At 38.0% G+C, this 20,992-nt stretch overlaps 1 protein-coding gene across 7 annotated transcripts in view; it reads right to left on the bottom strand.

Annotated features, from left to right (window-relative positions):
* Positions 1 to 20,992, bottom strand: part of FRMPD4 (FERM and PDZ domain containing 4) — an 836,494-nt gene that overhangs the window by 363,151 nt on the left and 452,351 nt on the right. For 3 of the 7 annotated variants that reach the window (XM_054676434.1, XM_054676436.1, XM_054676433.1), the window contains exon 2: positions 17,460 to 17,556. The exons of the other annotated variants lie outside the window; for them this stretch is intronic. In XM_054676434.1, the coding sequence (XP_054532409.1) occupies positions 17,460 to 17,476 (17 nt within the window). In that variant the 5' untranslated portion in view covers positions 17,477 to 17,556. The remainder of the gene's footprint in view (positions 1 to 17,459; positions 17,557 to 20,992) is intronic. 7 annotated transcript variants of the gene reach the window in all.

The following is a 20,992-nucleotide window of genomic DNA, read 5'->3' as shown; positions in this document are numbered from 1 at the left end:
TTGATGATAGCTTCCAGCATTCTGTACCCTTGTTTAAATATATAAAAAAAAGACAATGCTTCCCTTCAGGGCAAACTTTGCAGCATATTTTACACTGTTGCTGCGGTTATAGAAGTAATGTCTATTTGGAAAGCCAGTGAAAAATCATTAGGACTGACACACTGAGTGAGGCATAAATCAAATGATAAGGAACCGAGCAAGGGATAGTTCCATTCTGAACACTTGTAGTAGAGGTTCCCCCACTTGTTCTTACAGACATCCAGCACCGAATTTTTGAAGCCATCACTTTTCAGCTTAGAGAACTAGAATTGAATTCTCTTTCCCTGGTGTCACAATTTTTTTCTCTTTAAATTTAAATCATGGTAAGTAATGACTTTTCTCAGAGGCTTCCAGGGACCAAACTAAAATTACTTACTGAAGGAAGGGATTTAAAACGTAAGGGTAAACAACACCTTAAGAACTGAGATTTTGGGGGGTCTTTATGCACAATTGTAAAGTCCAAGTAAATGGCAAGTCACAAAGCTGGCAATATAGGAGGATTTACTGTGCAATCCTGCAGTTTGGAGACACGAAGCCACCAACATGGGAACCACCATATTTCCTCTATCACCAAATAGATATACAAGATAAGACAGTCACTTCTCCAAATACATAAGCCCTTTAACTTAAGCATCCAAGAGCCCTGGATAAGGACTTACAAATAATTTGCCCCAGATAGGAGACATATCTACTGGCCTTGGGGTCTTAATTTATTCCTTGTCTATGCCTAGGAGGGGTGGGGGCAGAGAAAAAAATGAGAAGTTGTGTGTATATTGCATAATCTGAGAAAGCAGTAGAAAGTTAAAAAAAAATCATAGCAGCATTATTCCTAATAGCCAAAATGTGATAACAACCCACACGCTCATAAACTGGAGAACTGATCAACAAATTGTGGGATATCCATTTAAGGAAATACAATTCAGCAGTAAAAAGGAATGAAGTGCTGATACATGTTATAGCATGGATGAATCTTGAAAACATTATGCTAAATGAAAGAAGGCAATCACGAAAGAGCATATCTTGTATGATTTCATCTAGACGAAGTGTTCAGAGAGGTACATCTATAGAGGCAGAAAGTAGAGTAGCGGTTGCCAGGGAATAGAGATGGGAACAGGAATGAACTGAAAATGAGCAAAAGGGATCTTAATCTGATTATGGTGATGCTTGCACAACTCGGTAAATTTACTAAAAATCATTGACTTATATATTTAAATGAGTGCATGGTACATAAATTATACCTTAATAAAGTTGTTTAAAATAATCAAGGAGCAAAGCCCCAAAGGCATAAAGCAGGTTAAATGTGCCTCACATGTGGCCTGTGGGGTTCAGGTTGCTCACAACTTGTTTTCATTCTATGCTCCCAATTCAGAGAAAGAGAAAGACCTGAGTAAATTGCCAGGACATGTAGTCACCCAGGAAGTTGTATGATCTACAGTTTCATTAGGTTTGCTGTGGCCAATGATGGATTCTATTCAATGCCAGGTCTTGTTGTCATGGATTTGGGTAAAGTGAAGTCCCATCTGATTTGCACACAGTTGGGTTCAGATTACAGAGGCTAAAGATTATATTCCAGTTATACACTTATCTGCAAGATGAGGATAGTAGTACCTACCTCATAGAGTTCTGAGGATTAAATGAGTCACTAAATATAGAGTTCTTAGCAAGGCCTGGCACACAGTCCATATCCAATATATGTTAGTTGTCACTTCTTTTGCCCTTTGAGTATAGTTAAGGAATTTAAAATCTTTAGTAGCTAATTCTCCCAATGAAAATATTAATAATTTGTGCCAATGACATACAGTGTTCTAAGTCTACTACTAGAAAAGGTATCTACTTATTTACTGGGATGAGATTAGATGCCTCCAACATCAATACCCCAAGTATGAAATATCCAATACTTCCAAGGAAAAATTTTAAAATAAGAATAGCCAGAATTGGAGAAATGGATGTTAGGTAAAAGAAATATCTTTCCCCTAGAGCTTTCTGGAAGAATTTTATTAGAGTTGAAACAAGTCTTATAGATGATTTCAAAACAATCATTTCAACAAATGTACATGCTTGGAAGTAAGGTTAAAAGGGAATAATAGTGAGAAGCGGGGAAGAATATTCTGAGAACCTACTATCTATAGAGTATCTTCTCTCTTGGGCAGCCTTGTCAGACAGAACCTACTGAGATAATGGAAATGTTCTAAATTGGTGCTGTTCAATACAGTAGCCACCAGCAAACTGTGGCTATGCTTTTTTAAATAGCACAATGGCATTTATGTATTAAAGGAACATGTGCCCATAAAATGCATAGATTTTACAAGGTTACATGTATTTTTTAAAAGCAGCTTTATTGAGATGTAATTCAAAAAGCATGAAGTTTACCTTTTTAAAGTATACAATTGAGTGGTTTTTGTTATAGTCACACGTGTCCTCACATGACAAAAAGAGATTGCTCCCTGGGGTCCCTTTTAATGAGGGCTCTAATCCCATCACAAGGGTTCCACCCTTATGACCTAGTTACCTCCTAATGGCCCCACCTCCTAATACCATCACTTCAGGATGAGGATTCAATATAGGAATTTTAGAGACACAAACATTCAGTCCATTCCAAGTATGTAGCTCATACTCAAATATAAAATGACTCTGATGCCAAGAATCTTTCCCTAATGCCACCCTTTTTAAATAGTGGCTTTGATTTTGCTACTGAAGAAAATAAAAATATTTCACCCCAAAATATATTTCTTTGACATAATTTGGAGATGGCTGTTCAGAGAGCCAGCAGACAGAAGCAGCCCCGCAAAGCTGGCTTTTGTAGGAGAGATTTGCTCTGTAGAAGAAATCTGCACTGATGCACCCAGGCTTTCTCTGAGGCCCTTCGTTTTCCGAATGTGAGGAAGATTAACACTCTGACTCCTTAAAGGTCTGAAAGAAACATTCACCATCTATTCTCTCTGAGGGCTGCTACCTATGAGATTTCATCTACACAATAAGATCCTCTTTGCTAGCCGGGCCTCTTCTCCCCTCCCATAACCTGTTTTTCCAAAATCCCCGTCTCCAGTCTCTCTGTAACCTCAAGATGGTATATATGCTTCTGCACCTCAGGGCAGAGTGGGGCAATCACTTTGACGTTCCTTCTCATGTGGGCATTAATCAACTTGAATATTATTTCTCCTTTTGTGAGTCGATTTCCAGTGAATCTTCAGAGGGTGAAGGAGAAGGTTTCTCCTTGGCCCCTACACTATCTGATACATTAGGAGCAAAGAAGTAATATGAAAGTTGCAAATTCCTCCCTCATAGAAAAAAACTAAAACCTCATTCCAAAAGAAAGCTGGAGAGGAAGAGCCATATAATTCACCTACTCACACTCATCTTGAAAAATCTCTCATTCTGGAGGAAGAAAATTCACTCATTTATCCCACTTTCCTCAGGCACCTAATATAATAACATTTGTCATTTACTACACTTTCATTAAAACTTTGCAGCCACTTTGAGAACTACAGAACGTGGAAGTGCTTCAGGCATATTTAAAGTCATATCTTGGCCAGGCACAGTGGTTCATACCTGAAATTCCAGCATTTTTGGAGGCCAAGGCAGGAGGATTGCTTGAGCCCAGGAGTTCAAGACCAGCCTGGGCAACATGGTGAAACCTGTCTCTACAAAAAAATACAAAACATTAGCCAGGCTTAGTGGTGGCACACGCCTGTAGTCCCAGCTATTCAGGAGGCTGAGGTGGGAAGATCACTTGAGCCCAGGAGGTCGAGGCTGCCGTGAGCTGTGATCATGTCACTGCACTCCAGCCTGGGCAACAGAGTAAGATCTTATCTAAAAAAAAAAAAAAAGGTAGTATCTCACTAGTACTACAAGTATAGATATAAACCTCAATGCAGAAAGCATGCTTATAATGTGCTAAGTAGATACTGAAATACCAGGAAGGAAAAACCATCCCATTACCTCTCCCTTAGAGGAAAAATGCCATGCTATCCATACTATAAGTTTTCCAAATGGCTTTTTCATTTATGTAGATTAAATCAAGGAAAAACCAAACTTAGAAGCCCATGATATGTAGAAATTCACACAGTAAAGTGAGATTTGCTAATATTCTCCCCAAACATCTTTAATTGCGCTACATTTTAATCCCTGTTCCTTCAGTGGGGAGAAGAAAGGCAATGACATCTTATTCTGTCACTTGACATTAGTGGATAGATTTTATAGTTCTATACAGCATTATTTCACCTCCTTTAATGTGTTCTTCAACAGAATGATTTATATTAATGATTATACAGCTACTTGAAAAAAATAATCACAGTGAACTAAATTTTCAAAAGACCTATACTGTCAGGAGCAGTGTCTTACTTGGATCTAAAATGTTAGGAAAGGTTTTCATTAAATAGCAAAGGAATGACGTCTTGGCCTGAATCCAAAGCTCAAGATTATATTATCCGATGCTGGAAAATGTTTGAGAGACTGAATAAAGTCGGGAAAAAAGTGAAACCATGAAACCATGAAAACGAACTCAGCTTTGTTCAGGCTTTTGTGTAGCCAGTTCTTTAATAAGTCTCAAGATTTGTAGGTTGCCCCTGAGGTCTGCTGAGTTGGGGGCAGAGTATGGCATTGATGCTGCATCAAGCTGCGAGCCAATCTCCCACTCCTGAGCATGAGTAGCCATTCCCATACCCTCTGAAACAATGGCAGACAGGTATTCCAGCTCAGGTATTCTTAATATTTTTCCTCCACTGAAAATGACTGATATTCACATGGGAATAGACTGTCTTTTTTAACGTGTCATGAATGAGATAACGTGTCATGAATGAGATGAACTTGGGTTAGACAAATTATTTCCCAACAGAGAACATACCTACTAGACAGTTGAAAATTTAATATTGGGGATGCTAGTAAATTTGTACTAGGTTATGTTTTAAGTAGGTTTGAGATAGAAAATCATTTAAACATTTTAGTAGGTCATTATTAGCAAAAGCAAAGTGCCTTGGCTTTATTACTTTCTAGAAATATGATCCTGGCACGTTTCTTTAACTCCTCTGAGGCTCACTTCCCTCTTGTGAAAAGTAAGGATAATACAGTAGTCGTGTCTTTCTCCTAGGAGTGTCATGAATGTTTAAGGAAATCCTGTTGAAACTTGTACCTAGGGCAAAATGAGCACTCAGTGAACAGTGGCCACTATTCTCATTAATCAAAACACACTTCACAACTAATTGTAATGTTCTGTCACAAAGAATTGTTAGTTGTCTATACAATTTCTAAATTCTCTTTCAAAGACAAATAAACAAATAAATAAAATCAGTCAAATAAGATGTTAGACATCAGAAGCCAGGTGCTTATCCAGGTTTGCTGGGACCTGAAGTTTATACAATTTTAAGCGAGACCTCTTTAAGAGCATGAACACAAAATTACGAATGCAAAATTACATTAGATACAGGGTATTACAAAAGGTCTTTGCAAGTGAAAAGCTCTGAAGCTTAAGGGTTGATAATTCATGGTAAATTTGTCCTTGAACAACTTTCTGATGAGCAACTCAAATATTTTGAGCTTCAGCTAGCGAGTCCAGTGAGATGAGTTTCTAGCCTTCCACAAGGCAGAAGTCACGTTTTTGGGAAGAATGTTTAGTAGGTGGGTAATAATGGATTGCCAAAGGGTTTGTTCAGTGGGAGCTAAGATGGGCCAATCCATGCAGAGAAAGTGTTTGAGTGATAGAGCACAGCCTCTAGAATCGGCTCGAGCTGTTCTTTCTAAAATCTGCTCTGTGGACTTGTGCTGGTCAATGACAGATACTACCAGTGAGAACATTCCTCTGAGATACATTTCTGTCTATGTTGGTAGGTCCAGGTAGGTTCAGAGTCTTCCCTGTGAGTCCATGCAGAGAGGCACATGCCCAGGAAAGGTCCCTGTCTCTGGTCCTGAAAGCCAGCCAACCCACACTCTCGTCCTAGCCCTGCGGGGAGCCTCAGGCATATGAGCTATCGACTGGCTTTTCTCAGTCTGGTCAGAATATTCCATTCTAGGTTCACAGAATCAGTACATACCTATTCATTCCAATTTCAATTATGAATGTAATAACAATGGAAATACCAGAACAAAAGGAATACCCAGGCTCCCTTTCCTGAGTTTATGTTGAACTAGATAACAACAGGAGCAAAGACACAAACTAACTAACACAGGCATGTCAAAAAGTAACGAAGATCCAAGTAACATGGTAAAAGGAAAATGTTATGTTGTCATTTTCCAGCATTCATATTTTTGATATGTATGTGTGTATAAAAATTTGCAGGTCAACAAAAGTTGCCAAACTATTCTCTTTGGGAAAGGATTATCTCTTTTTCTTCATTTATACTCGACTTTTGCTGTTAAAATGTTCCCTCTTTGGAAATGCAACTGAAAACCACAATAGTAGACCCCTGTGTACTCATCAGAATGGCTACAATGAAAAAGATACATTAACTAAAAGTGAATCATTCCTATCAATAGTTTCTGATGAAATAGATTTAAAAGATAGGTATAAAGTAAGTTAAAATTTAATAATCTGTAGAGTTCCTAAAAGCATTCTTTAACGTTAATTTTAAGGTCATAATCCCACGTATCTTTGATGTTCACATTGGATTGAATTGAATTCAGTGAAATATCAAGCAAAACATGTGAGTCGAGATATTTTGACTGGTCACACACAGAAAGAACAGCTAATATTTACAAGCAAAACTCAGTAGGTTTACAAACTTTGTGATTTTTAAAAAATGATTTTCCTTTAAAGTCAAGCAATTTGTTAAAAAGGTTTATAGATGTTTATAATAGAGCCTCCTATTAAAATTTTAAAGACATTAAATTTTTTAAAGAAAAAGATCCATAATGGCAAGTGTTGAGGAGAGGTGGAAATGCAATTGGAATTCTCACACACTGCTGTAAGAGAATGAATCGGTGCTAACACTTGGGAAAACTGGAAGTCGATACTAAAGCTGAGCCTATGAAAAATACCTTTTGGCTCAACAGTGACACTCCTAGATATGTACCCAACACAAATACACAGACATATTTACCAAATGACATGTAGTAGGATGTTCACGTCAGCACAATTTGTAATAGGTCATCATTGGAAATGACTCAAATGTCCATCGACAATTTAATGACTAAGTAATTTGTGATATATTCATTCAATAGAATTCTATAACATTGAGAATAAATGAACTACACCTACATACCACTACATTGATGAAACTCACAAACACAGTGTTGCGTGAAAGAAACTAAATACAAAAGAATACATGCTATATGATTCCATTAAAGTTTGAAAAAGGTAACACTAATCTGTGATGTTTGAAGTCAGGATAGACATCAGCCCTGGCTGGATAGTGGTGCCAAGGAGGCATGACAGGCTTCACGTGAGCTAGTAATGCTATGTGTCTTGTTCTAGGATGTAACTGCAAGCAAGTGTGTGCTTACTTTATGAAAATTCCTTGAGTTGTCCACTTACGACTTGCCCATTTTTCTGTGTGTTACACCTTAATAAAAAGTTTACTTTAAAATGTTCCATATCTTTTTGAAATGATGGAGATTGTCACTAGGTTGTCCCCCAGTTGAAAGAAAAGTGTCCAAGACTGAAATCACCAAGACTGCGAACTGTTTATCTATAGGCTGCTGAGAAATTCAAGCCTAAAGAACCAAGTCACATGTTCCTCTATTTTTAATGGGGGGGCAGGGGGGCTGTGCCAATGGTGCAATAAAGTAAGTCATCAGAAATGGTGGCTTTCAAAATAGCAGCAAGATCTACAAATTTAGTAGGAATCTCCATTATGCAATGCTTTCTAGAAAGAACTGTAGCATAATCACATTTTTTTTTTTTTTTTTTGGTGAGGTGGAGTCTCACTCTGTCACCAGGCTGGAGTACAGTTGCGTGATCTTGGCTCACTGCAACCTCCAACTCCCTGGTTCAAGCTATTCTCCCACCTCAGCCTCCCGAGTAGCTGATTACAGGCACGCGCCACCACACCCAGCTAATTTTTGTATTTTTAGTAGAGACGGGGTTTCACCATGTTGGCCAGGATGGTCTCGATTTCCTGACCTCGTGATCTGCCCGCCTTGGCCTCCCAAAGTGTTGGGATTACAGGCGTGAGCCACTGTGCCCGGCCAATAATCACACATTATAGGCAAGCACATCTTCTCCAAATGTTTTCATATTTCTTGCCATCCTCTACTTTGCACACATCTTGCTCTGTCATTATGTACCTTCTTTCAAGGGTTTAGTCAATAGATTTAAAAACACTCATTCTAAAACAACTTTCCATGAACCTTTTTCTACTCTGAGATTTTCCTTGCTCACCTCCAGTTTTCATTTCCTGTCTCTTGACCTGTTTTTAACTTATTATAAAGTTAATTTGAAATGTCTAACCTGTTTCAACATTCAGTTCATATCCGGGTAGTTTTAATCAAAAACATTTTGAAAATTTAATTAAATATGAGACTATGAGACAGTTTATCTCAGCCCACTATTGTAGTTCCAAAACAACTTTCCTTTTCAATAAAGATGAGGTCACAATGACTGAAGCAGATGTTAGACCCCTATGAACAATTCTCACAAATGAATCTGGTGCTTTATCTTCTGAAATCTGGCCAAGAAAACAGGCCAGAAGTTTTGCACTTAAGACCAATACAAACATAAAGGAAATCTAAAATTTGAAAATTAGAAAAAAAAGCTCTCTCGTGTTTAAATTATGAAAATTAAAAGGCCCATAGTATAAAAAATAACTTGAAAAATCAAATCCTACAGGATAAAGGGAATAAGGAACAAAAGGAAAATATTTCTCCCTCCTTCTTGTTCCATACTTAAATTATACAGCTATATGATCTGTTTTCTTTGTGTTTTGCTGCTGATAATTATATATAATAATTTTTTGGTCTTCTAGTAGTTACCTTTATTAGTGTATTATATGTTCAAACATCTGTTTCATGTGTTACTAATTTTAGACAGGGTCTATTAACAATCAACTCTAAGAGAAATCAATGCACATAGCTTCCTCTTAACTCCCCTTCCTGCTCCATTGTCAATTTCAATTTGCTATATTATGTTTTATGTTCCTCACTGGTTATCTTTGGGTTTTTCATCATTGCATTTATAATATAATTTAAGCCTCTATTGCTTCATATATTCATTTTAGGCAGTATCTTTTTACTCCTGACTATGAAATACGAGGAAATCCACATCCCTAAATGTCTCCCACATCCTCTCCTGCCATGAAATTTTGTTAATAATGTTATATAAATTATTGAATTATTAATGACCCATTAGGAAGACATACAATATTTGCATTCTCTTCTGTAATCCTACTTCACATGATTGGTTAGACCTTTGATTGAACCGGACATAATACTCATTTCAGTTTCTATATTAATTTCTTGTTGAAGAGATCTCACAATCAAGGTTTTTGTTTCAAGAGACGTCATAAATGTCATGTTCAGTTACATGCTCAGAAATGTCTCTTTTTTGCATTTCTACTGAATGGCAATTTGGCTGAGCATAAGAGCCTTGGCTTTCGCTGCTGTTTTCCCACAACATCATAGCTGTTAGGCTACTCAAGACTAGGCTTAGTATCCTATGGAGGACTCCAGAGGGCGCCTTACTAACCAACCCCCTCGCTCCCCAGGTGACTTGCTTTTGATCACATCGGGACTTACAGGATTCTTTATCCTCCTCACCATCTTCAGTGCAAATAGAAGGTCTGCATATGGTTTGTGGGGGAGATCTGTGCATGTTTGTGGAGATACCATGTTTTAAAAATTATTTCCTTTCGGCTGAGATAAACTTCTGCATAGCTGACTGCCACCCACTGCTCCCCTCCACACAGCCCCTCTACCAGCTGGCCTGGCCTGCTGCACACACTGCATGTCTGAGTGACTCCTCCTTCAACCTTACCTCACCATGGGTCTCTAGGGGGGACAGAGACACCCACACCCAAAGCCTACTCTTTCAGGCCCACTTGCTGGGCGTTTCCCATCTGCCTCCCCCATTTATGGAGCTCTCCCTTTTCTTCTAGTCCCCCTGTGTTTAGGCTAAATATCATTGTGACAATTCCATATCGAGGTTGGTAGCTTCGGATGTTAGTTTGGCAAACTTTTATAGCTTGCTTCCTTGGTTTCATTAAACATGGAGTTTTTGCTTTGCATTTTTTTTGTTGTTGTTGCTGTTTCCCATTACTTTATGAGGGGAACATCATAACTCTGACATCTTTAAGCAAATTTCTCCATTATTCAATTTACAGAAGTTTTGGGTTCCATAAAGTAAGACCAGCCTTAGCCTACAGACAAATTAATTCTTTACTTTCATTTGGTTTCAATTAGTTTATGGTCAAAGCGTGTTTTTAAAATGCCTCTTTTTTTCCAGGTCTTCTGGACAGTGAAGGCTTAGTCAAGGTCCACCTTTTTTTTTTTTTTTTTCCTGGAAGCATTTCCTTCAGCATTTGCTTATTGGGAAGTGGGAGACCCAGGACAAGTATCTTCAGTTCTTACTTCAGGTGATAAGAAATTACCTGGGTCCTCCTGTGTATTTTACCTTTGGGCACGGTTGGAATTCCCAGGGAGCCCCCATTTCTTCTCTCTCTTCTAGCATGAGAAATGAAATCACAAAGCAGCCTCATCCTCTGCTTCCCTCTCACTCATAGAAATATGACAGACAGTGAATGCTTCTCTGAGAGTTTCCTTTACTTATGGCCTAAGTAAGCTCAGAGGTTGACTTCAGTGGATGGAGAATGCTGAACATCTAAATAGGGTCATCAGCTGATTGCAACAAAAGCTTCGTCAGTGTAAAATCTACAGTTTCATTTCCAACCTTGGTTTGTTGTTAAAATAAGTTGCTGACCGCTCAGTGTAAGGGTTTGTAACTGTTTGTAAGTGATGATATAGAAATAAGTTATGTTATCAGCCCTCATGAATTTAATCTAGTGAAATCTATCCTTAATACTTTGAGTGTTCCCACTAAATAACTGTTCATAAATTAGATTTCCTCAGCAGGAAAAAACAAGTCCAATATGTGGATATCAAATATATGTTTACATATGAAATACTGCTTCAAATGAAAATTGATGGTATTATTTTACATTACATCATTCTGCTTGGAAAAATTTGCAATAATAATGAAATATAAAATATCTGTATGTATATAATAATACAACACAACATTTAGAAAAACTGAAAATTAAAAAATAAAACTAAGCACATTTCACTGTAATATTTAAAAATAATGACTTCTACTGTGATGGACAATTTAAATAATAATTTAAATGAACTGATACTACCTTAGATGACAGACCAAAATTCAATATTGTGACACTTCTATGAAATAATTAGAATGAGTAAAAAGTTTACTTATTACTATTTACTATTTGTTAATATTTCTTCTCAAAAATTATCACCTATGTTTTCACATGTATAATTAAACTAATTCTGGGGTGAATTTTTATATCAATATTATAAGGTACTTTTAAAAATTCAAGGTCAGGCATTGTGGCTCACGCCTGTAATCCCAGACCTTTGGGGGGCCAAGGTGGGAAAAACATTTGAAGCCAGGAGTTCAATACCAGTCTGGGCAACAGAATGAGACCTTGTCACTACCAAAAAAAAAATTAGCCCAGCATGGTGGTGTGCACCTGTAGACCTAGCTACTTGAGAGGCTGAGGCAGAAGGATCACTCGAGCACAGGAGTTTAAGGCTGCAGTGAGCTATGGTCACACCACTGCACTCCAGCCTGGGTGACAGAGCAAGATCCTGTCTCAAAAAAATAAAAACATAAAAAATAAAAATTCTAGATATTATAAGATGATAAACAGTGTCAGAATTCTTAAAACAAATGGCCATGGAAAATATTAAATATATAAAATATTAAAGACATATTCTAGAAAGAATATGAAATTTATCTAGCCTGCATTCCTGTGCCCAATCTGAAGAAAGGAGCTTTTCTTCAATCAGATTATATAATTAAACACAACATTCCCAACCAGGATGAATCACTATATTATCACAACCTACCCCAATTAAGTGCACAAAAAGAGAATTATACAACCACTTTTGTGGCAATGAAAAATATTACTCATGTTAACTACTTGTCTCAGAAGAGTGGATAATAGATTCCACATAATTTCATATCCTATTTGTAAATGCCAATTCTACTGGTATGAATTAGTAAAAATGTCTTTTAAGATTTAAGATGACTTTTTTAAGAGAAGGGGATATTATTATCATATTATTTTGGGAAATAATGAAAGCATCCATTTGAATCACTAAAAATTGTAATTGGTACCCTCCCTCAACAAATAGAGGGGCAAATCAAGAAGGTGACTGAAGAATAAAAAAGTATGCTCCATTTTTGGCAAATCTAGGAGGCAGACTCCAAATTATTTGTAAGGGGTGCTAAAAGCAGTAGCGTATGTACAAAAGGTATGCTGGACAAAAAGGGAGGGAATATACTTACATCATTATTAATAATCTACGCAGCGGTTCTCTGGAGTAGGTATTATTTTGCCAGTTTTACATATATGGCAATGTAAGCAAAGAAATTATATAAGTTTGCCAAGGTTTCAGCAGGAATGACTGAGAAGGTTTGAACTTCAACCCAGGACTCTTTCTAAGCCCACTATGCTCAGAGCCTTGTCTATAATACATTCCCAATCCCCCAATATAACAATTTCAGATTGGACTCTGCCTTCCTCTCCTTTATTTACATAATCCCAATGCAACCTATTTTTTTTCCTGCAAAACACTATCATCCCAAGAAACCTTTCCACTTATTCCCTGGTGAATCATAATGCTATTTCATTCATGATAATTTCCTATTAACCATCAGCTTGCCATCCCAACAACATACCATATCTTTGCTTACTAGTTTGTTTTTTTCTACAACTGGCTTCAAACTTTTGGGTAGTTTAAGACAATTACATTAACCTTTATTTAGTATTTACCCTTCCAATATACTTAAAAAAAAAACTAGAGATTTTAAAATTCTCATACAAAAGGTATTTCAAAGGCAAAATTACATCTGAAATCTTAAGAGTTTTTCTCTTAAGCTTTACTGTTTGTAAAGAAGATTTCTTTTCTTTTTCATGATAGATTTCTTGTTCATAAAGTAGCTTAACCAATGCTTTTCATGAATTCCGAGAAAAAGTTATTCTTGGGCTCTTTGTCAAATTCCTAAGCCTTAAGCACACCATATATTGTTGTATTTTAAAGAGCTAGAGAGATTAATCATGTTTTATGAGATGTGAATAGATTTAGAGTTCAATAAAGTACAGAATTAACAGGACTGAACTACATTGGCTCAATTAGTGACAAATTAGATTTGCTACCATCCCTCCCAGTCTCCCAGTATCCACAAATCATGTGTTCATATCACAAAATATAGACTGATCCATTGGGGAATTGGCAATGGGTAATAACAATCAGCAACATGAGGAATTGCAAAGGTTCCCCAATTCTCCAAGCGCTCACCATCATTAGCCCTGGTTGACAGTTCTATCCATGTTTCTCTGGGTAGAAGCCCAGTACCACCTGGGCTATTGGGAAAGCTACTCAGCATTTCTGAATTTGCTAGAAAAAGGGTTAGAGGTGCAATTGCTAGAAGAAAAGGAAGTGTCTTCTTAAACTGATGCTAAAATAGATCTGAAAGGCAAGGTCACACACATCCATAACCAGGCTGTGAGCACTCACCCATCTCTCTCACCATCACACATTACAGGAGGAAGGGGACTGCCTCCTTTTACACAGTCTACGCACCCACCCATCCATCCACTCAGCCATCTATCCATCCATCCATCCACCCACCCACCCATCTACTCATTCATCCATCTATCCAACCATCCATCCATCCATCCATCCATCCATCCATCCATCCATTCATCCATTCATCCATCCATCCATCCATCCCTCCATCCATCCATCCATCCATCCATCCTTTCATTTGTCTGTCTGTTCATCCATCCATCCATCCATTCATTCATTCATCCATCAATCTATCCATCATTCCATCCATTATCCATCTACCCACTGAATGCCTGATTGGGATGAGGCCTGGAATTTCTTGTACTCATTTTTTACCAGGTTTAACTTTTATCTTTGAACAAACAAACAAAAAGCTTGACGGAGTTTGATTACGATTTTTTTCCTGCTTTGTGTGTGCTTAGATGGGGGTGCAAGGATGGGTAAAGGAGAATTTCAGAGTTAGATTTATCCCCCCTCCCCACTATGGTGGACCACGGGAGATCTCCATACACTTGGAATTCAGCACTTGCCATCTACTGAAGGCTGCAAAAACAACAACGAAAAGCCAGGAACAGACTCCAAAGAAAGTCAACACAACTCGTCTGCAAAGGTCAATGAAATCTCACTAAAGTACAAAAAGATAAATGCTCTTTGGTTAGGAATCTGCTGTATATGATTTATTGAATGGGGCTCAGTACTATTTTAATAATTAGTATTATAAAATCAACATTTTCCTGACAGGGTCAAAGCATTAAAATTCATCCTCTCTGACTTCCTAATGATGGTGAATGATAAAGAAAACGGGTTGGTTTTGACAAGGACTGCAAATGGGGATGCGAGTGGGGAGACAGATAAGAGGTCTAATTTAATATCAAAAGATTTTAAAAAGTGGAGGAGGGTCTGGTGGCTGAGAGAAAGAAGAGGAGAGAAGAAATGGAATTTGAGCAGTACTGGAGGGAGTAGGATTTGGAAAACAGAGAAAGTTGAATGATAATTAGGGGAAAGTTTTGCAGTGAGATGTGATGACCCCCATATCTCACACACATACATTCACACCGAAGACCTCAAGACCTTCAACGAAGACCTACATTGATTTTGCAAGGCTTCCTGGTGTTGTGTTTGTGTGCTTTGCTTTTATTTTTTGAATGGTGCAGCCTGCTGAGGTGAGCCTTAGGCAAAAGCAGGTAGTCTAGATAGACACCAGTGATGTGTACTAAGGGACTTGAGAGTGAAAAACAAAACAGGCACTAACAGAAGCCAATTCAAAGCCCATTTGGGGCAACTGCTCTTCCAAACAACTTTAGTCACACAGTACCTTTTCCAATTCCAAATTAAATTAAGGGAATGCATACATTAATAAAACAACAAATAACAGCTTCATAATTTCTCTGGCAACATATGATGCTGCTTAGAAAAGAAAATGATGACTTCGGGACATAAATACGGAAGGGAAAACCTACTTTCAGGTTTTGTTCATGAACTTAGTAATATGAGGCTGCTGTTGGGGTCATGCTGCTGTAGTGATTTTCTCCAAAGCAACGGCAAATGTGGAGACCAATAAATAAGTGTCATCAGTGCTCACAACCTCAAGCTCATGATAAATCGTGTGCAGGTAAAAAACGCTGATATGAGAAAAGAGGTCAGCGACAGTTTCACATATTAAAAAAATACATTAACTATCAACTAGTGAATATAGACAAATGGAATATGCTCCTAGTAATCTCCTGATCAATCCTGACCTGTTCTCAGGAAGATGGGTGAGTGGTTTTTCATCAGCTCTCTTCTCTTCATTTCTCTTCCCCTCTAGACATCCCTCTTAGCAATTTCAACTCTTACATCCCTAGAGGTGACTCCTAAGTACATTTATAGGTCTGACCTCTTTCTTGAGCTCCAGACCCAGATTTCTAACTGACCTGCTGGGCCCAGCCAGATGGATGGCCTGCTGACGCCTCCCAATCAGCAGGGCCAAAATAGAATTCATTCACCCGGGCTCTGCTGCATTTCCCCTCTTTGTGAATTAGAAAATCAAAGCACAGAGGCTAATCCACCAGTCCAAGGTCACTCAGTAACCAGTAATGGACAGGGTCAGAATTTGAACTCTGAGCTCCTACTTCCAAATCCCATCCCTACCTCATTCATCTTTCTCCTTTTCACTGCTACCATCCTGGTGTCAATTGACTGTCTCTCCAGTGGAGTGCCACAGTGACCTCAGCTGGTCTCTTCTCCCCAAGTCACTTGTCTTTCTTTTCCTTCCTTTCCCGTTTATGGGTCCTCACTCATGGGTTTTGAACTCTGATCACATCATTCCACTTCTAAGTAGTAAGGCATCATCACAGTTATACTTATGGCCTCGGAAACCAGGCTTCCTCATTTGAATCCCAGCTCTACCTCTTACTGGCTATGTGATGTTGGGCAAGTTAATCTCTTTGTATACTTGGTTTCCCAATCTGTGAAACGGGAATGGTTATATGACACATCACCTCATCATGAGGAATAAATGAATTGATATGTATAAAATGGACACATGGCTAGTGAGACATCAAGATCCGCTAAATGAATTATGAATTAATTTTCTCAGTTTGGTCTTTACAGCCCTCTATAAAGTGACCCTTAACTCCTTTAACCACATTATGTCATACACATGGCATTCCTACCAGGTTGATCTGACACTGCTCCACAAACATTTGCTTTCTACTCTCCTGCCTCTGTTATTTTTCCAAATATTTCCTTAGCTTGGGATGGCCTTCCCAGTGTGAGCTTGTCATTCATAACCAAGCTCCAATGTCCTCTTCTCAGCTAGAATAGACCACACCCACCCGTGACCCCATCAAGGGCACCGGTTCCAGGTCATGCTCTCTGTATTTGAATTTCCTGCTCTTTCACTGATAGTTGTTACCCTGGGAAAGTCACTTAACCTCTTCATGCCTCAATTTCTTAAGTAGGATTAAAACAGCACCTTTTTTTATAGGGTCTTGATTGCCAAACTATGTACACTATGTGTACAGAGCTTTGAACATCACCTGGCTCAGAGAAATATTCAATAAGTACTAGCAATTGCTTATAGAAATATACCTATTTGCTTTCAGATATGCCTTCCTCTTTTAGATTATGGAACCCTAGAGACAACTGTTATTTTATTCCTTTTACAGTGTCTTGTATTGTAGCTAGCTCCAAGTAAGCATCACCAAAAACTAAATGTTTGTTGAACGAATAAACATCAGTCAACCCATCTGCTTTAGTAGTTAGAGCATAGCAAATATATGGCTCAGGTTCACAAATCTGATCTCTTCTACTGAATATCAATTCTAAAAGATATAGGAGATTTGCCAAAATTCAGAGGCAGAAATCAGTATTTTGGCAATAAATTACTTTCTTTCCATTTAGCCTTTTTCCCCTACAGAATTAAGCAGAAAGCAATTCTATAAGAGCTTCTAGTTCTGATTAACTATGGTGATCCAGAGCTTTTTGAATTTTAATTTCAAGAGCCATTAAAATATCTGAAAAGGGACTTTTTTTAAAAGTTCCTTGAATCACAGGTTGTTAATACATTTTGTTGGGAGACATAAAATAATATAGAAATTTGTGGAAGAGTCATAACAATAGTCAACCAGCAAAAATCAAATGTAATAGAATATTAAGAGCTCAAGGTTTAGAGTCAGAGTTCAAATCTTGGATCTGTCACTTACCAGCTGTGTGACCTCATGCCACTGAACTGCTCTGTGCCTCAGTTTCCTTAACTGTAAGTGGGGACACTAATGCCTGTCTCATAAAACAGCAGAGTGCCTGAAAAATAACAAACACTCAGTAAATGGTGTATGTTAATAACAATAACAATGGCAACAATAACAATAGTTTGGGAAAACAAATTTCATCTTTCCTTTAGTGTCAGTAATCAAGATGCAAAAGTGCCCATGAATTAGAAAGCAATCACAATTTGAGTTCTAATAGAATCAGTAACTTACCCATGAAGAAAAAAAAAATGGTTCAAGATAGGACAATATTTCATTAAGCTGTCTTCCTATGCATCATTGCTTTCTGATTAATTTTTTTTGATATATTTCCTAAAATGACACTATTCTGAAATATTATTGCATGCCTTGAAGGTAAAGGGGAATGCTTTGGGAGAAAAGTTTTTATGAAGAATGGTCCTAGCTCCAGAATTAAAGGCTAAAATAACTTGAAACATCATGGCCTCAAACTCAGTCATTTTAGAGATTTAAAAACTGACTTGAAAACAAAAAGAAAACAAAAACTCACTAAACTAAACTAAGCTGAGAACTGGAGGCCTGAAGTTTATAAATAAAGTGAAGTTTGTAATTTTCCTGAAATTTAGAGTGAGTCAAGTAAAGAGACTCCCAGTCCTCACTCCAGGATGCTATCAGTAGAACGTGCTGAATAGTTCAACTGACATGACTGGGATGCCATTTACCTTGAGTGCAGTCAAGGGGAGGCAAAGAACTGAAAAGTCACGTCATTGAAACAGATCATTTAGGTAGACCATTAGTTGCACAGATGAACATTTGTAAAACGTAGAGCAACTAACAAAGGTAAGGAAAGTTTGGAGCGCATTGAAAATCAATGTTGATGTCAAAATCAAAACCCTAACAAATAAAATAACCTAAAATGAAGGTCCACAGACTACATAAAAATAAATTTTTTTATCTTTAAAATGTGAGCATTCTTAAGAGAGAAATTGTGCAGACCTTGCCTTACTAAGGTAGGGGACAGTGGCCGACCTCACAAAGAGACAACTTGTTACATGTACTTCTCAGCTAAGATCTCAAGGTTTTCAGAGATCCTTCAGAACTGTGATGGTTCTCTTTGATAACCCTAGTTGGCCTACTAAAGGACAAATTGCCTACTTTGACCTCTTTCCCAACTAACTAATCAGTTTCCCCCAAAATAGGAACCAACATTCACTCTTCCTAGGCTGGTTTTTCTCTCTCTCTTCTCTCATATAAAGCCAGTTTTTCTCTTCTTTATTCTTTGACAATACTCCATAGACCATTTTACACATAACTAAATGTGCATGCAAATGATTAAACATGTCTGAAAAATGCTGAGTATTGAAATGTTGTTTTCACTTCCACTGGAAAAACTGACATTTATGCAGTGGTTATTAACTTTTATGATACCATCAACACTGTATTGGTGTAACATGGTTGTAATGAGCCTAAGGAATACTTGGCAATCTGAGAACCCAGTCCTTGAGTGCCACTAATGGGAAGCCTGTTGCAGATAGCACAGAAGTACTGTGAAACTGCAGTCTATCAGGAAAAACAATTCTCAGGAGAGGAAGAGCAATTCTCAGGAGAGGTTCGAATCAACTCTTAGAATGAGTAGAGGGAAAATCCCATTTACCATTGAGTGGCTTGATTGCTACCCAAATTTGTTTATTAAGAAATACCATTGGCCAGGTGCAGTGGCTTACGCCTGTAATCCCAGCCCTTTGGGAGGCCGAGGTGGGCGGATCATGAGGTCAGGAGATCGAGACCAGCCTGGCCAATATGGTGAAACCCTGTCTCTACTAAAAATGTAAAAATTAGCCAGGCATGGTGGCATGTGCCTGTAGTCCCAGCTACTTGGGAGACTGAGGCAGGAGAATCTCTTGAACTCAGGAGGCGGAGGTTGCAGTGAGCCGCAATTGCACCACTGCACTACAGCCTGGGCAATAGAGGGAGATTCCATCTCAAAAAAAAAAAAAAAAAAAAAAATTCACTAAACTTTTTCCAATGATGCTGTGGTATATAACCAAGAATTTGGTCAGACTATGCCTGATCTCTTACTTCATACTTTCCCAGGAATGCTGAAAGAATGAAATATGCCTGAAATTAATGAACTGGCAAATTGTGTACCTGAACATGGACAGTGGTTTGACATAGGTTAGCCAGGACTAATGAGAGTGTAATCAGTGCGGTTAAAGATGTAAAAAGCAAAGAATACACAATGATGTAAAACATCAAGGCATAAAGGCAAGAACAAAGAAACAAACAAAAACAAATTTCATGTATTCAAACTATGGTTCATACACAGAAGCCTGGTATCTATAAATGATCATATGCATCCTGTCCTGATATGAGAAAAATGCCTTGGAACATTCAAAAAACATGATTTGGGGTTCAATAAATTAAATTTGTCTACATTTTAACCATGTTGAATTAAAAAAATCCTTAGAAGTGAGCCTCTCTAAAATAAGACTAAACTAAAATGTTCTGCTCCCAGATGGATGTTCGGCCTGGATTGTAGCCCTTAATTGTTTACTGACAATCTCCCCACCCTCAAGCTCCTTCCCTCCTGCTGTCCTTCTGTTAAAATGCTTTAACCCAAACTCAAAAACTTTTTGACATTTTAGGACCTTTCTACATGCTCTGTTCTCAGGCCAAAATTTCCTTTCCTCTACGCACTAACTGGTGAATTCCCACTTACCCTTCAAAATCCAACATGGAACACAGGCAAGGTGGGCTCTGGAGTGAAGTGGACTGAGATAGAAATCCTGGCTCTACCCATGTGGACATTTGCCCTGGTGCAAGTTGCTTCACCTCTGGAAACCTCTGTTTCCTTATTTATAAAAAGGCAATAATGATGCTACTTGATGGTTGTTGTAAAACTTAAATACTGCACCAACTGTTTGGCCAAAGCTCCTCCAGGTAGTACGTATTTGACAGCTGTGTCTTCCCTTCTAATGGCTTAACTTGGGCAACATTAGGCAACGATCCCTAAATTTCTAAAATATTTTATATCCACTTAAGTACCTATCAATTTGTACTTTTTAAATCATGTCTGTATCTGTATCCCCAAATAGTGTGTAAATTCTTTCAGACAAGAGACTGTTTCATCCATATTTGTATTTGCATTACACCGAACACACTGATTGACACATAGGTGCTCAATCAATGCCTATAATGGCTGCTCCATCAGTGTTTACTGAATAATGGATGGTTGAATGATGATTTTCAGTTTATAAATCATAGTGGGGAAATGCAGATGATGTTATAAGTCTCCTTTCAAGCTGCTTTCATCTGCCTTTTCCACAGGGCTATATACTGTCTAGGACACAGATCTACATCTAGGCATACTTCTGCACATGGGCACTGCTGTGGCCTGAGTGTGTCCCTCCAAAACTCCTATTGAAACCTAATCCCCCTTGTGTGATATTAAGATGTGGGGCCTTTGGAAAGTGATTAAGTCATGAGGGTCCACCCTCATGAATGGGATTAGC

Source organism: Pan troglodytes, chromosome X (genome assembly GCF_028858775.2).
Source record: "Pan troglodytes isolate AG18354 chromosome X, NHGRI_mPanTro3-v2.0_pri, whole genome shotgun sequence".
Taxonomy (NCBI): Eukaryota; Metazoa; Chordata; class Mammalia; order Primates; family Hominidae; genus Pan; species Pan troglodytes.
The sequence above is the reverse complement of the archived record's forward strand: the minus strand, read 5'-3'. Positions and strand labels throughout refer to the sequence as shown.